The sequence below is a fragment of the Ascaphus truei genome, chromosome 6, assembly GCF_040206685.1.
Source record: "Ascaphus truei isolate aAscTru1 chromosome 6, aAscTru1.hap1, whole genome shotgun sequence".
In the NCBI taxonomy this organism is placed as follows: domain Eukaryota; kingdom Metazoa; phylum Chordata; class Amphibia; order Anura; family Ascaphidae; genus Ascaphus; species Ascaphus truei.
This window is the reverse complement of record NC_134488.1, coordinates 73,916,343-73,931,417: the sequence shown is the minus strand read 5'-3', so window position 1 is coordinate 73,931,417 and position 15,075 is coordinate 73,916,343. Positions and strand designations below refer to the sequence as shown.

The window sequence follows — 15,075 nt, the reverse complement described above, 5'->3', positions numbered from 1 at the left end:
AAATAACGCAAACTGGTATCAGTAGGAATGTAAAAAGCCTGTAGACTGTTTCAGAGGAGGATTAATAAAATCCTTCCTTACCTACCATCTGTTTCCAATAAATGTATTTGTATGTGAAGCAGGAAAATAAAACCATGAAAGCTCTAACAATGGGAGAGAGTAAATATAACCAAAATAAAGGTCTCCTGCATCGCTTTCATGTTACGTGTCTTCATAATGTCGTTGAAAAAACAACTAGAAAACTGAAAGCATGAGAAATTACACAAATGAAATGTAGGGTTTACTAGTCGGGGCCTCATGGAGGGGTATTGGATAGAAAATGATTGTGGTTTAGCTCCAGTGACTTTCTTCCATAGCAATTCGACAAACCTTCCCACACTACTACTAGTTCTATTCATTTGTTTCATTTGCCAGGCAAACCACTATCTTGAGTTAAGATTTGAAAGAGGGTTTAATTACAGGGGTGGGTAAGGACCGCAAAACGGGTCAGGTTTTCAGGACATCCCTGCTTCAATTGAGCCACCTGTGCTAAAGCAAGGATATCCTGAAAACCTGACCAGTTGGTGGCCCTTGAGGACTGAAGTTGCCCATCCATGGGTTAGAACAGGGGTGTTCAAACTGGGGGGGGGGGGGGTGGCGTAGCTATTGCAGAGGTCATGCGAGCTTCTCCAAGGCATTTAAATGAAATGCTGGGGGGTCGTGCGAGGCCTCTGCAACTGAATTTACCGGCTTCAGATGACGCGTTGGGCTCGCGTCACATGACCCCCATGGCGCCGACAGGAGGGTAAGGGGGGGCGTGAGCACTGGGGGAGTGGAGGCAGGGGGGCACAGCAACAGAAATTTGCGCTCCCCTGGGTTGATTTCTACAATAAGGGCAGTGATTTATTTTTATTTTTTGTGTTCATGCAGTATAAAAACAAACCCCTTCGTTTTTAAGACAAATCTGTCATTTAAATACTTGGCTGGGTTTATGCAACATAGAGTATCTTAACATGCATATGTGAAAATGACTTGCATGAAAAAATGAACACCTAAGAATTCATGGTAATTGTAATGATGGAATGTTAATGTAATCAATGCGAGCGCACCCTCCCTCAAAGCTTACTTAAGGGAAAACAGATCTGCCAATTTTGCATATCAAGGCCAAGTTTCGCATAAAAAAACAGTACTGAACACACAAAGGAAGTGTGTGGAGTTCCTGTTTCCTGTCTAAACACTCAGCAGAAAAACAAGAACTTTTTAAAATGGGGTTTCAAATCTGTAACATATAGGAAAAAAACATCTTAAGATTTTAACAGCAAACTGTAACTCTTCACATGGTAAAAAGCACTTTTCGTACCTCCGTAATACATCATTGCCCATGTACTGTACTCCAATTTTCATTGAAAATTACTAGTGAATAGGGAAGGGTTGAGGGACGAACATAAAACAAATCTCTAGATAAGCTTTTCTTAATAAAAGCATGGAATACAAATTCCATTCAGTACATTCTGCTGCGGTGTCCTAGATCTTTTGTTCTGTACACCCTTAGGGAAAGCACTGAACTAAATAGTTATCTTTATAGATTTTGACTACGTTCATAGAAGGACATATCTAACGTATTCAAAAAGGATTATCATAAATATAGGATCGCACTGTTAGTGTTTTATGGAAATGGTGGATTATGGTAAAAGCAGGGCCTGCAGGTAGATATCCAAGGGACTAGTTATGACCGGGCCCCCCATTTTGGCGGTTTTGCGAGCCCCCTCTAGAGTTTGGGACTCAACTGCTTTGTCCAGCTGGCCGGGCCCAGGACACGTCCCGGCTCAACCCCGATGGCTCTGGGTAAAAACAATGGCCTTAAATATATTAAGTTTTTAAAACTGCAAGCTCATGGGGCATTTGACAAAGTTAATTTATTTAACTTAGGCACTGGTAATGAGATCTTTATGGAGAATCTATCACAAGTGACGAACCTCATCCTATTTAAGTTCCTTGCTACTGCTATATATTGCATGGCAATGAGTAGAAGCTCTTTTGCATATGCTCCACTTTGGTGGCAGTCCAATGCTTTATATGGACTTTCATGTAAACATGATCACATTTGTTTGATAAATACAGGCTCATCAGTAAGCGTTCACATCCTGCGGTTCGAAGTAGGGACATATCCAATATATCCACATTTATTCTGCTGTAGTTTTAACCTTGATCTTGTAAACGTCATACCTTGCTTTGGCCTCTGTTCCTGCTTTCATATTTGTATGAATGAATACTTTTGCTGCTAGAGAAGCTAGCAAGAAAAATGGAAAAATGTTGAGTACGTATAGCCTGAAAACACAAAGCAAACTTGCTGAAAATTAGACGGAGATTTATCACAGAATTGCTCAATTTCATCCACTGGTCTTAAAAATGGAAGCTGTATATTGGGTCCACCTTTGTTATAGCTGCTATTTGTAAGTGAACAGCCATATGCAATGTGTGCAAAGAGATAATTGATTTGAATAATCTGAAAGCAATATGTACACAAACTTATCCACAGCAAAGTTAAAATGTGTTCTTTGACGTCCAAGCACCGTCTTACTGTATTGTCTTCTGAAGCAGATTATTTGTGTTTGTAACCAGGTGTTGGGTTTCTGATAAATTAGTAAATTTACCCTGTGGAGAGACCTGTTTGTTGAGCAATTCTCCTGACACAGAGATCAGCACAGTAGCTACAGTTAGGAATAAGTGCATGAAAAACATAACGAGATGTGAAAGGTCACACAAGGATGTTGTTTTAATTGGTGGTTAACTTTAATATGGGAATACAGAGAGACATGAAGGTTTTTATTTTATTTTTTACTTGTATATGGATTAAGTATAAATGTGCAGATAACTTTGTTGCTCTCGCTAATGGCGTTGCTGCTTCTTTCCCTCCTCCCCCAGGTCTTGCCATGAAATGTGTGGAAATCTGTAATGTTTCATCATAAACCTCTACACTTAAATGGAAGCTGTAGGCTGATTGCTCCCTGAACGCCTCCTGATCAGTTATTATTGGCAAGCATAATTAGCCATTTCTTACAAGGGACAGATCAGGAAACTGGGTTTGTTGCAAATGTTTATTAAAGGATCTTCGGTTATTTTAATCTGTATTTAAATGAACAAACTATTGCATTTTTGTACCATGCCAGTTTATATATTGATTTACAGGAAGGCCCAGGTTACTTCATAGTTTATAATTATGTTATAAGTGTCATTCTTCAACCTTTCTGATAAATCCTGTCGTTGCTAGCTGTCGTATGATTTTTATATTTTATTTTATTGAACTACATCATTAGAGGAACCTGCACATTTCAGTATAGGTTATTCCTGAAAAGGCTAAACATAGCAATGTTATCGTTTTTGCATCTTTCTGTATACAGATTCAGCTTTAGCCATGGATTCAACAAAGAAAAAATATTGCATGAAGTTTGGACATTTTGCCAATTTGCTTTAGTGTTGCAGCAAGTAATTGTGATTGCTGGAGGAAACCACACCCGAGACAGATTTACTACACTTTGTCGTTTTATTGTGGCTCAATCAACCTAGTGAAGTATAGTGTTAAGATTCTTATTGTACAATCCTATGTTAATGTATTGGCACCAGAAGATTGCTGCAGCCTGAGCTTGGCTTTAGTGCTTACCCAAACTTCAGCCATATCTAACAGATACATAGGAAGTGAACGTTTTTGAAGGAAAATCTAGCAAAACCGTGTGAAAGCCGTTACTTTCCATCTGAATATTGAAAATTCCATCATGTACACACACACACACACACACACACACACACACACACATTCTTATATATTTCAAAGGCAGTCCATTACCATGTTAATGTATTTTTTGTTTTCAATTTAACAAGGGTGCCTCGTCTAGAAAGCAACAAAAAAAAATCAATTAATTGACATAGCTGCAGATGTAGCAGGCGCAGCTGCGTGCCAGTGGGGGCAATAACTGCTGCTACATCTGTAGGGTCTGCAGCCCTGAAAGCCAAGACTCTCCATTTTATGCATGAATACACCATTTTTGTATGTATGTACGAGATGTTATACTTGGGACTCTGAGCAGTAATGGCAACATTAACTTCTAACAAATACAGAGAAATTAGGAAAATATTTACAATTTGCATTTGGATGCAATGTTCATCAAATAGTCATCATGCAAATCTATTTAACACATTAAATGTATTGCTTACTAATCCTATAATCCTACAATCAAAAGAGGCAATAGGTGGGAGCAAAAAACAGGTGGCACAAACCCATACATCTTGTGAGCTACCTAAAGGGATTTTTAAATTTACATTTTAAAGTTTGTTCGTTGACAAAGTAAGCTGGGGCAGGTGATTGACTTCCTAAAAACAACGATAAAAATGGGGTAGGAAGCCTATTATTATTTTATTTTTTTTAACATGTTTTTATTTTTGATGGCTGGGACTAAGCAATGTAATACAGCACCTGAAAGTGTGTAGGTTCTTAATAGAATTGTTGTTATCACAGATAACGCCACTTTAAATATGATTCATTCTAAGTGGTAGGGAACATGATAAACTTCAGGGGCTGCACATTTGCCACACGTGGTGCACAAGAGACTGTTTGGGTAGGAGCTTTTCCTCACTATTCAGTTGCTTAATGTCACGGTGCTAGTGAATACTAGCCTGCTTCTTTTAAACAGGATATTGGTGATTAGTACAGGAGAGGACAGGGCCAGTATTTCAGTGCAGTCATTAAGCTGATGAGGGAACGGGGAGAAGCTAAGATTCACACCACAAACATCTGTTTCCTTTGCACTGGAGAGCAGACTGCTGAGGGCGCCAGGGTTTGGGGCCGCAGGTGAAGCCTCAGAGGGCTGGATGAGCTGTCTATTGCCCACCAGTGGTCTAAGTGCCATTGAAGCTGAACCTGTTCCATGAGTTTAACCAGTTATTTCAAATTTTGTTGACTCATTTCAAATCAATATTGCAAAGCAAGCTACTTTTTTGAACGATTGAGTAATTTCGTATCACTGTTAATATCCATTAATTGTAATCCACTGGCAGTTCATTTGTATTGATTGGAGGTGTTTCTTTTACATTTAAACGTTCAGTGTGGTGGGTGGCCTTTCTTGCATTTAAATGTTGCCTGCAGTATGGCAGAATATTAGGCAAAGATTATAAAGGGAGTTGTGAATTCAAGTTGCAAGAAAAGGGTTTTATATATGGAGTTAACTTAGTTTACAGTGTGATGTAAAGTTCAGTTATAAATAAATTATTGCCATTATTAATTTGAGCCAAGTAATTTTTATTGGCTAGCATACAATATTTTAATATAATTTGTATTTGAGTTGTGCTATACCAGGAATGATTCAAATTAAACAGGTACTGCTCATTTTCTGATGTACATGGGGAGCATTTGCATACTGCTAAAGGTGGTGGCACAATGTAGTTAATTTAATGTGAGCTCGCACCCACTCTGCTATTGTCCAAATTGCTCTTTCAATTCTCCGCTCATTTTCTATAGCGAGACTGTAACAGTAGATATTTGCAATCACGAACATTTCCAAATTAGCATGGTGTTCATTGCTATGCTGTTTAAAATTCTGACTTTGTCCCCCGGACCTGATTTCTCACTGGTTCAGTTTTGTGACGCTATTTTTGCACAGTCTTTAACCATGTCATTGTCCCTGCAGATTTTGATTTTGCAAATTCTCGGAGGGATACTGTTCTGAAAAACCTCTCTCTCCCCCCCACCCCTTCTTGCATGACTAATCAGATGTGATTATCTACATGTCTGTAGCTTACCAGTTTTGAATCCTTGTTAGTTCTAGGTTTCCACTGAACCTTACTGACGGGCATTTTTTTTTTTCTTCATCTTTTTTTGAGTTGGTCTGATTTGCAGGAGGCTAGTCTTAGTCAGATTAGTCCTTTCAATGTGGTAAGAAAGTTGAGATCAGTCGGTGGAGTAGTTGGGTCCCACTACCCCTCCGACACTTCGTGACACGTGACCGCTCCCCAGAGCAATTGCATGATCATTGCGTTGCAGGAAAGGAGTCCTTTTCCATTATCCTGTGAAGCACTGCACGCGATCATGGGACCGTATAGGTTCAAAGCACAGTAAGTACAGTTGGTTAACTGTACTTCAGCATTTCCCTACTCCCCCCTCCCCCTCCACTCTCCCCAGTTCACTGCAAGTATAATCTCACATTGTCCTGACACAACATTCTTGAAGATCCTCTTTAGAGCTGCTTAATCTCTTGTAGGAATGACATTCTTTAGCCTTCATGCAGAATATGCTATTGGCGTTTTATGTTGAAGCAATAAGGATTTGAGCCATAACCCATGGTTTATTAACGTTGATAGAGGGCCCAAAGTCAGATGGTCTCCAGAAGAGAATACGCTAGGTATTTTGAAAGCAATGCCCACTTCAGCTATGTGATTTGTTGGTAATGCCATAGAAAGTCACCTTGCTAAAATTAAGCATCCATTTTTTAGCTAAGCTTTATTTTTATTATATTTAATTGTCGGTGCACAATAAAAACTATTTAATTTAGAGAACCAACTATTTTAATTATTTGGAATAAAGATCAGCAACTGTCCAAACAATACTCAGGTAAAATATTATATGCAGCACTGATAAGATTGCTCCAAATTTTCCTTGCTTATGTCTTGACTCACTACAATGCTTAAAGGTAACATAACATAACAAAAAATAACAGTTACATTTAAACATTGACAGCTTAAAACAGTTCAATTGTTGCTGAAAGTCAAAATTCTATATACCTATAGTTGTGGAAAGTTATATACTGTACACGTAGTATTCAAAATATACAGTTCAGCTTCCAAAGGCATGAGCTTCGGTAGAAATGAATTTTTCTCTCAAAGAACTGGTGTATGCTTTCAGTGTACATGTTTAGTGGACGATTAGGGAGTTATTCATGTGCAACAATAAATATTATTGAAAGATTTGCTGAAATGATTTCATTTGAAAGATTGATATTAAGGACTCTGTTTTTGTGTTTTCTTTGTTACTTTGTAAGATTTAGGTAGCATAACCTAAGTTTTATAGAACATACGCATGTAAATATTCAAAATGATATCAATTAACATTTCTACGAACACTCTATTTCAAAATGGGGTTTCTACCCCTAACCCCCCCCCCCCAAGACCCCAAATATTAGTGTAAAAATATATCAATTACCTGAACAAGCTGATGTTTAACTCCAAACAAACCAAAAATAACACATTTATGCTAATGAACTTTTTACTACCTGTACATCTGCAACCCAACCTTGGAAGATATTGCTTGTTTACTAAACATTTGCCTTTGTTCACACTGACCTCAATAGACACCAGGCTACAGCGACGCCGCATCAAAACAAGTAGATGTAATCAGTCGCGTGCGCCTATAGTGGGCGCGACACAGCGACCAAAATAACTGAAGTAAATAGATTTTGATATTTACCGCGACGGCCGCACCACGTGACTGCAATTAGCCAATCGCATAGCCTCTGCCTGATGTCACCGCCCCTTGCAGCCAGCGACATCGCAAACACTGAATTACAACTTTTGCGACGGCGATGGGTGACGTCACCGGTCGCGTCGCCGTCAATGTAACCTGCACTATAAGCTCCACCTAACGCTGCGGGCAGGGAGCTCTTCACCCTGCTCGCCCAGCGATTCGTGGCCAGCTAGGTGCGCGCTCGTCTGGGGGCATGGACACGACTTCACGGAGCTGGTTCGCCCTCATTGGGCGAACCGCTCATGTGACACGCGAGCGGCAAAATCAAATTTATTAGATTGTAAGCTTCCCGGAGCAGGGACTCTTCTTCCGAAATGTTACTTTTGTGTCTGCAGCACTTATTCCCATGATCTCTTATTTGTATTATTTGTTATTTATATGATTGTCACGTGTATTACTACTGTGAAGCGCTATGTACACTAATGGTGTTATATAAATAAAGACATACATCTAAGCGCCGAGCATGCGCAGGCACTTTCTCATGCTGGCCACACACATTGCCTCAATGTGTTTCAGAGCGGCCAGCGTGAGTGCGCCCGCACGCTCGGTGCCAACCTGGCCGAGGCGCAAGTAATTTGACTGAGATTGAACCTGTGATACAGCTATAGATTATGATCAAGACTAGGGGGGAAACATTTTTTAAGTACAGGGTTCAAACTTCTCTGGGTACTTGTTTAAAATGTCCTTTCAAAGCTTGTCCATAAAAAGGAACCGATGCAGCAATGTCAAGTCTTTGTGAATCTTCTATTAACTCTTCAATTACTGTAGAAAGTTCAATTGTATTAAAAATGGATGTGGGTACAGTTACATTGATGGAATGCATCCTAGAATGTGCCACGATCTTTAGCTTGGTCAAAATCTTTCACATTTTAGATCAGACTAGTAAATAGTTTTTTTTCATCCTTTTTCTTACATGGAGATGCCATCTATGTACTTTGTTAAACATACTTTTGCTCTGAATTGCTCATGTATAACAATTTGTTTTGCACTTATGATGACTCTGAGCAGACTCTCTTGTTGTAATGCCCTCTGTAATGAAGAATGACAAAGTAGTAAGCATTTTAATAAACCTGGCACATCAGAGGTTAATGTTAGTTGCAAGTTGGCTTAAAATACATTCATGTATTGATGGCAGGTCAAACCTAGTTTTATGGGGCTTTCCAGAAACTGAGGTTATCTGGGGGTCAACGCCTGGTTTTGCAAGTGGGGGGATTGAAATGGCATCACAATTCTTCTCTGACAGTAGAAATAAGCAATAAACCTCTTAAGTATAATGTGAAAGGGATGTCTGTGTTCTGGACATAGCACTGTGTGGCCAAGAAGACATTCCAGAATTGTCTAGATTTACTCAATCTAAGGATATCCACGATCTAAAACTGATTCGCAAGAATAACAAATAGATCTTTGTAACATTTATGATTATACAAAACAAATAATGCTAAGCACTTCATGTTTGACGTTGCAAAGGACAGATATCCATTTGTTGCTGAAATTTAAGAGTGTGTCTCAAAAAGTCTTGTTATATGCGACCAATTCGCCCTAACATATTGATATAAATTACGATCTAAGTATGGGAATAAAGATATTGGACTTTTTTTCTGTAGGCAGGTGGCTTTTTAGGTTATTTTTTCCTTTAGCCATAAAAATGTCAGAGATTGAGTGGGCTCAAGGATAAGTCCCAGAAGGTGAGCTTATGTTTTCCATGAAATAAGTTTTTTGATAAAAATAATTTATTTTAGAAGATGAATTTAGATTTTAACCAAGGGTATGGAAATCTCATATTTTCCACTCGACTCTTAGAGAACCCAAATATATGGTGATGTATGTTAGGAACTTCTGTTTAGTTAATCCTTTATTTGCTGAAACGGTCGGCATTTATTATACCGTATGTTCTTATATTAATCTTTTTCTGTAACCCAAGCACTGTACTAGTTTGTATATTAAATCTAAAATTTAATAATGTCTTTAGCTCTAATTGAACTGTTGCACGCTTTGTAGAGAGGAAACTACATTTTCGGACACATTTTTCTACAACAGATGTTGGGATGTTTTAAGTGCATTTTTTCTTTTAGTAATCCTAGAACAAAGAGACTGCAAATTAATATTTGATATTTTTTTGTTGGCAGCTATATATTGTGATGGACTAAGGAGAGATATTACGCCTTTGAGGAGCTCTACGGGGGAGATAAGTGTGCCAGCCGGGGATAGCCATGTGTATTAACCCTTCTCACGTGCTCACAGGTGTGCAATTTGTGAGACTCTCCTGCTGTCTTTAAGTTCTACCTACAAACCACTTGGATTGTAAACTCTACGGGCAAGGACTCCCTTTCCTAATGTTCATGTCTGAAGCACTTATTCCCATTAAGGCTGTGGTCCCAGTCAGCGCTTGACCGCGACCTGAGGTCTGCGGGGAGAGGGAGAGATTGCGACTGGAGGGGGCGTGGTGGGGGGGTTTGCGGGAGCGTGGCCATGACCTCATGCGGCTTGTTCGCCCTCATTGGTTGAAGCCGGGGCGTGGCCACGCCTCTGTCGCAAACTGTAAACTCCATTTCAGTGTCTTTGGAAAATCTTGAAGTACGGCGCCGCTGCACCTTCCGCGCGTAGGTGCGTACTGGGCCCGCCCAGCCCTATTGAGGGGCGGTGCTTGTATGCACAGCGCACGCAAAGGCGTGCACTCTAGAAGGCACTGGGAATGCAGCCTAAGGCCGAGGCCATGCTAGCAATAGAGGCGATTTGTGCCCTAGGGGCTGAGGCGTGGTGGTGTGGCCATGACGTCACAGAGCTGGGTCGCCCACATTGGCGGAACCGCCCACGCGACCCAGCCGTCACGTGACAAAATAACATATCTTGACGCATGAAAAATCGTCTGTGCTCTCGCGCACGCGTGCGATGGCTTTCCTTATTGAGGCATGGCCTTTTGTTTGCGGTCGCGATAAGCATGGACACCGCCTGAGTCTCATTCTTTGTTACTGCTTTGAAGCTCCATGTACATGATTGGCGCTATACAATTAAAGATAGGTGTTTGTGTATTCTATATATCCCAATAACCTCTGAAAAGGCATATGCCATTAAGTAGTATTTTTAATGTGAAGTAAAGAATCTTCACGGTATACCGTGTATACAGTGAGTACAGTATAATTTAACAGTTGTGGATACCACTTTAAATTAACCGCCATGCTAGCCTGTAACCTATGTTAGAGTATTAACTTGGAGCTATATTTTCATCGACCAGATTAAGCGGATTTGTTCTCATAGGCTGAATTTGCTAATTGGGTCTGTGTTTGTCATGAGAGGTGGTAACAAAAAAATCTGGACAGAGTACAGAGGTGAGCATGTTTATTGATTTGAGAAAGCGGTCTTGAATAGACTCCATTGCACTACCTGGGAATTTTAAGGTACGTATAATCAGGACTATGGGTTTGTCCTGTACTGGTGGCTTCGAGTCTCGCTCCTTTTTATTTCCCATGCCCTGAATGTTGTGGTACAGGTGCCTCAAGTTTGGAACAACAATTTTGTAAATCATCCATTCCTAGAAACCTGTTTTGCTTTGCATCTAGTTCTCACATTGGAAAGACACTGATTTGATGGATTTATACTTTGTTGTTGTTACAACTTTGTTTCATGAAATTTGTTTGTGAAACATTTATTTAATAGTAGTTTAAGTAGAGGCAAAGCTCTACTGTGACAAGTGAATTGTATGCCATTTGTGCGTGCATCATTCTTAGGGCACTTATCTGGCTGGTTTTAACAAGCTGTTAAGTATATTAGCCTAATAACAAAGGTAGCCATCTGGCAATTTTCTCACAATTTACATGTTGGTAGACTCCTGAGTGCTGTCTTATAACCCTCCACCCTCACTTCAACAGTGAAATTGTGTGGCAATAGAATTATTCCACAACAAATTGTGAAAGTGAGAGCAGGGAAAGGAGCGTTCTGTTTAAGCAAAATTGGAAGTTCAGCCTCGTGAGGTCAGTACCAATAAGGACAAATCACATCTAAGCATTTCTTCAATGTTGACTTTCTCATTTAAAAAGATTGCAACACTAATAGTCTCAAAATTAAGCCATAAGTATGCTACAGCCTTTGACATTACTCCTTTGGTGTGATCTATTTTTGTCTTTTATAGCTCCAAAAGAGTTGTGCTATTATCAGGGGTGTAAAAAAATAAGTATTATATTCTTCTATCCCATCCAAAGAGAATAATCTGGTTAGATATCCATAACAAGTCCATCTTTTGGTTTTGGTATAACATTATGTTGCAACATAATAATCATTATGAATGTCTCTCCAAATTTTTTTTTACCCACATTGTTTTCCAGGTGCATAGTTCCTAGTTTGTATAACCAGGCTGCAACGCCAAAGCTTGCACATCTTACCATAGACTCTAGCTATTTGTCAACTATTTGAAGGCTCTAGTGACTTTACTTGAGCACTTGAATTGTTCAACATGGATCACCTTTGGATTGAGAAATAGTCTGAAGAAAAGAAAATGTTGGATTAGGGTCAGAAGGATAGTGCACAGTTTAAGACTCTCAGCCGGTTTTGTATTAACCGGATTTGAATGAGTAACTGAGCTTATTCAATGCTCTATTGGGGCTTAAAGATGACATTGGAGTGGAGGACAGTTGAAAGGGACATATCTGTAACTTTACATATGCACCACAGGACTTTTAAAATCTACAGTATCCAGCCGACAAAAGTTCAGTTTTTAGGGGCAGAAACTTTCTTATTGTAAGTATAATCGGATGTTGTACATTAAGCATAGTTTTGATTGCTAGCTTTGTGTTCTTCTGGTTTTCTTTAGTGGTTAATTTTGAAGATCACGTTGGCACTTGTTATCCATTTTACAGCCTTTCTTGTACATTTTGGAGATCTACCATGATTCTGGTGTAAGTGTTGCTTGTATACTGTAAGTGTGACTGTTTTCACCACCACTCAGTCCAGTTATACAATTTGTTTTTGAGGCACAGACCCACAGCTATTTAGAGATTTTCGTGTCGGTCTTCAATCTATAGATTAGGGCGGCGATCATATTTAATGTTTACTATTTTTGTTTTTAAGGACACAAGTACGTGGGCAATGGAAGTTGTTAAAAATGGACTAGTGAGGGTCTGCACTTTAAATGTATGTATTCAATGAAGCCGCTACTTACCTTTTTTTATTGCTACCCAAGTAGAGGTATATCATGCATGTAAAGGAAAGTTGACTATAAAAAGAATGTGGGACTCTTACAACAATATTTTATTTTTAAGACATTTCTGGTTTTTATTGGGGTCTTTGTTTTAGGTTTTTTTTTTTTCCCTTGGTTCAACATTTACCCTAAAGCATACTTAATATTTTTCATTGCCTGGATCAGTGCCACAACATATGTAAAACCTAATTTAATAATTGATCATACCATGAACTGATTTACAGCTTAATGGATATGTCCAGTGACCTATAGTATTGTGGAATGTCAGCCATTTTGTGGTATAACAAAGATTTCTAGTTTAATTCAGCTATTAATATTGATTAGGAAACTGTTGGAAGGTTACTGCTACATACTTAATAATAATAGCATGTTCTTGTATAGCGCTGCTAGTTTTACGCAGCGCTTTACAGAGACATTTTGCAGGCACAGGTCCCTGCCCAGTGGAGCTTACAATCTATGTTTTTGGTGCCTGAGGCACAGGGAGATGAAGTGACTTGCCCAAGGTCACAAGGAGCGGACACCGGGAATTGAACCCGGCTCCCCTGCTTCAAACTCTGTGCCAGTCAGTGTCGTTACTCACTGAGCCGCTCCCTGTTTATAAAAGATCTAGAGCAAGTAGTACATGGAACATTAAGTGTGTAAAAATGTAATGCTAACTGATTCAGATTGGCTGAAGAATGAAGGGCCTTGTTTGTATGTGTGCTTCCTTTATCTTTAAGGTGTAAAAAAATGGCCATTGAAGCTTGTTAAACATTGTGGAGGTAACCTAAATCATATAGTTGTCATGGTATGCTATAGTGTAAGACTCAAAAAGGAGTCCTTTAGAAACACACTTTCAATTATGGTAGGAGTATTAGGGGCTGTAACGTAATAGGCCTACAATGCATCTTTAGTTGACAAATATATTTGTAGTAGTGTTTTAACGATAGTGGAATTGCATGCAAGTTAGAAAATAGAGGTTTTTACCTAGCGGTTTTGTAGCAGGCGGTGGTGTCTCACAATAATAGTTGCTAGGCATTTTTCTTACAAATATTGTCAATGTTGGTTTTAAGATGGTTGGGCTGGAATATTTATGTATCAGTCTCCTTCATAAGTATTGATCTTTTGAAGGCTCATAAAAAGCTCTGTTCTAGCCATGCACATATTGTAAAGCACACCTGTCAAACAATATCTATTTATCTTGTGTGCTCAAAAGGACAGTGTGGTTGCTGAGAGATCTTGAATTCAAGACCTAACATTCAGTCAATACTCATTCGGTTACAACATGGCTGTGTTTTACAGAGTTGCAGGGCATAATAAACGAATTAAATATGTTAACTGGGACTGGTGTGTTGTGTGATATACCAAATGAAATGGCATTCAGTGCAGTATACAACCTTAAGTTTGTAGAAAATGCTCATTATATCTGAACTCATTTCATGGTCATTTGGGATAAATTGCCTCTGCTAGCCAATAAATTGTACTTGGAACAAATTCGCCCACACGTGCCAACGTTCCTTATCTTTCCAGCGGAACGGACCTAAAGATGCGTATGCAAGCCCTGGATTGTTTAAGAAATGATCCAACCTGCTCATAGCACAGCAATGCACTGCTTCTCAAACTATTTTCTATTCTTTTCTTACAGCTTTGAGTGTCGGTGGTGGTAGTAAAGCTCCATTTTAGTGAAGAAAATGAGTGAACTCGATCAGCTACGCCAGGAGGCTGAGCAGCTCAAGAACCAAATCAGAGTATGTATTGAAACTTCTCATTACAATGTTGTGGGTGTTCGAATTCTCCTATTAGGTATAGTTTTATTGTGATTTTCATCTGGACTGCTTTAACTGCAAGTTCTTAAAATGCCATTTCCGTCATATGTGCATGGTTTTTTTCTGAAGATTTTTTTTAAATGGTTTGCTTGCAACCTTCTTTGATTTTTTTTTTTTTTGTAGACATCTGGCCCTAAATCATTTTCAAACATAGCATAGATGTACTTCACATCTCTCCCTTCCTGTAACTAAAAAAAAAATCTAGGCAAGCACCACATGAAAACCAAAGACAAACACGCAACGCCCAACACCATTTCCCTTCCGTTTCCCTTTTTTTATTGTTATTGTTTTTATCGCTGCCTCTTCCCCTTCAGCACTACTCCCGCTTCCCTTTTCCTTACACTGCCTATATTGCACAGGCCTTTCACTTTATCTCTTTCTGTGCTCCTCCCCTGTCGGGTTATACCTACGTTTTTCGTTTGGTATTATACATCTCTGTTCATTTTTGGCAATCAACCAGTCTTATCTCTTTTTTTGTTGGCCTGTTAAGGATTAGTAGGCGAAGAGTAGGGGAGAATATGCTGCAGAGGGAGAAAACAGACTCCCACTGAAATATTCCCTTCATTTGTATCCACATTCTCTTTTGTATG

At 39.3% G+C, this 15,075-nt stretch overlaps 1 protein-coding gene across 5 annotated transcripts in view; it reads left to right on the top strand.

Moving 5' to 3' along the window:
* Nucleotides 1-15,075, top strand: part of GNB1 (G protein subunit beta 1) — a 57,762-nt gene that overhangs the window by 16,674 nt on the left and 26,013 nt on the right. Inside the window, exons 1-3 of one of the 5 annotated variants that reach the window (XM_075604837.1) lie at nucleotides 10,819-10,884; nucleotides 12,551-12,613; nucleotides 14,305-14,407. In XM_075604837.1, the coding sequence (XP_075460952.1) occupies nucleotides 14,351-14,407 (57 nt within the window). In that variant the 5' untranslated portion in view covers nucleotides 10,819-10,884; nucleotides 12,551-12,613; nucleotides 14,305-14,350. Of the gene's footprint in view, nucleotides 1-10,733; nucleotides 10,885-12,066; nucleotides 12,221-12,550; nucleotides 12,614-14,304; nucleotides 14,408-15,075 lie in introns of those variants that run through there. The other 4 variants (XM_075604838.1, XM_075604834.1, XM_075604835.1 and 1 more) reach the window with 4 other exon arrangements.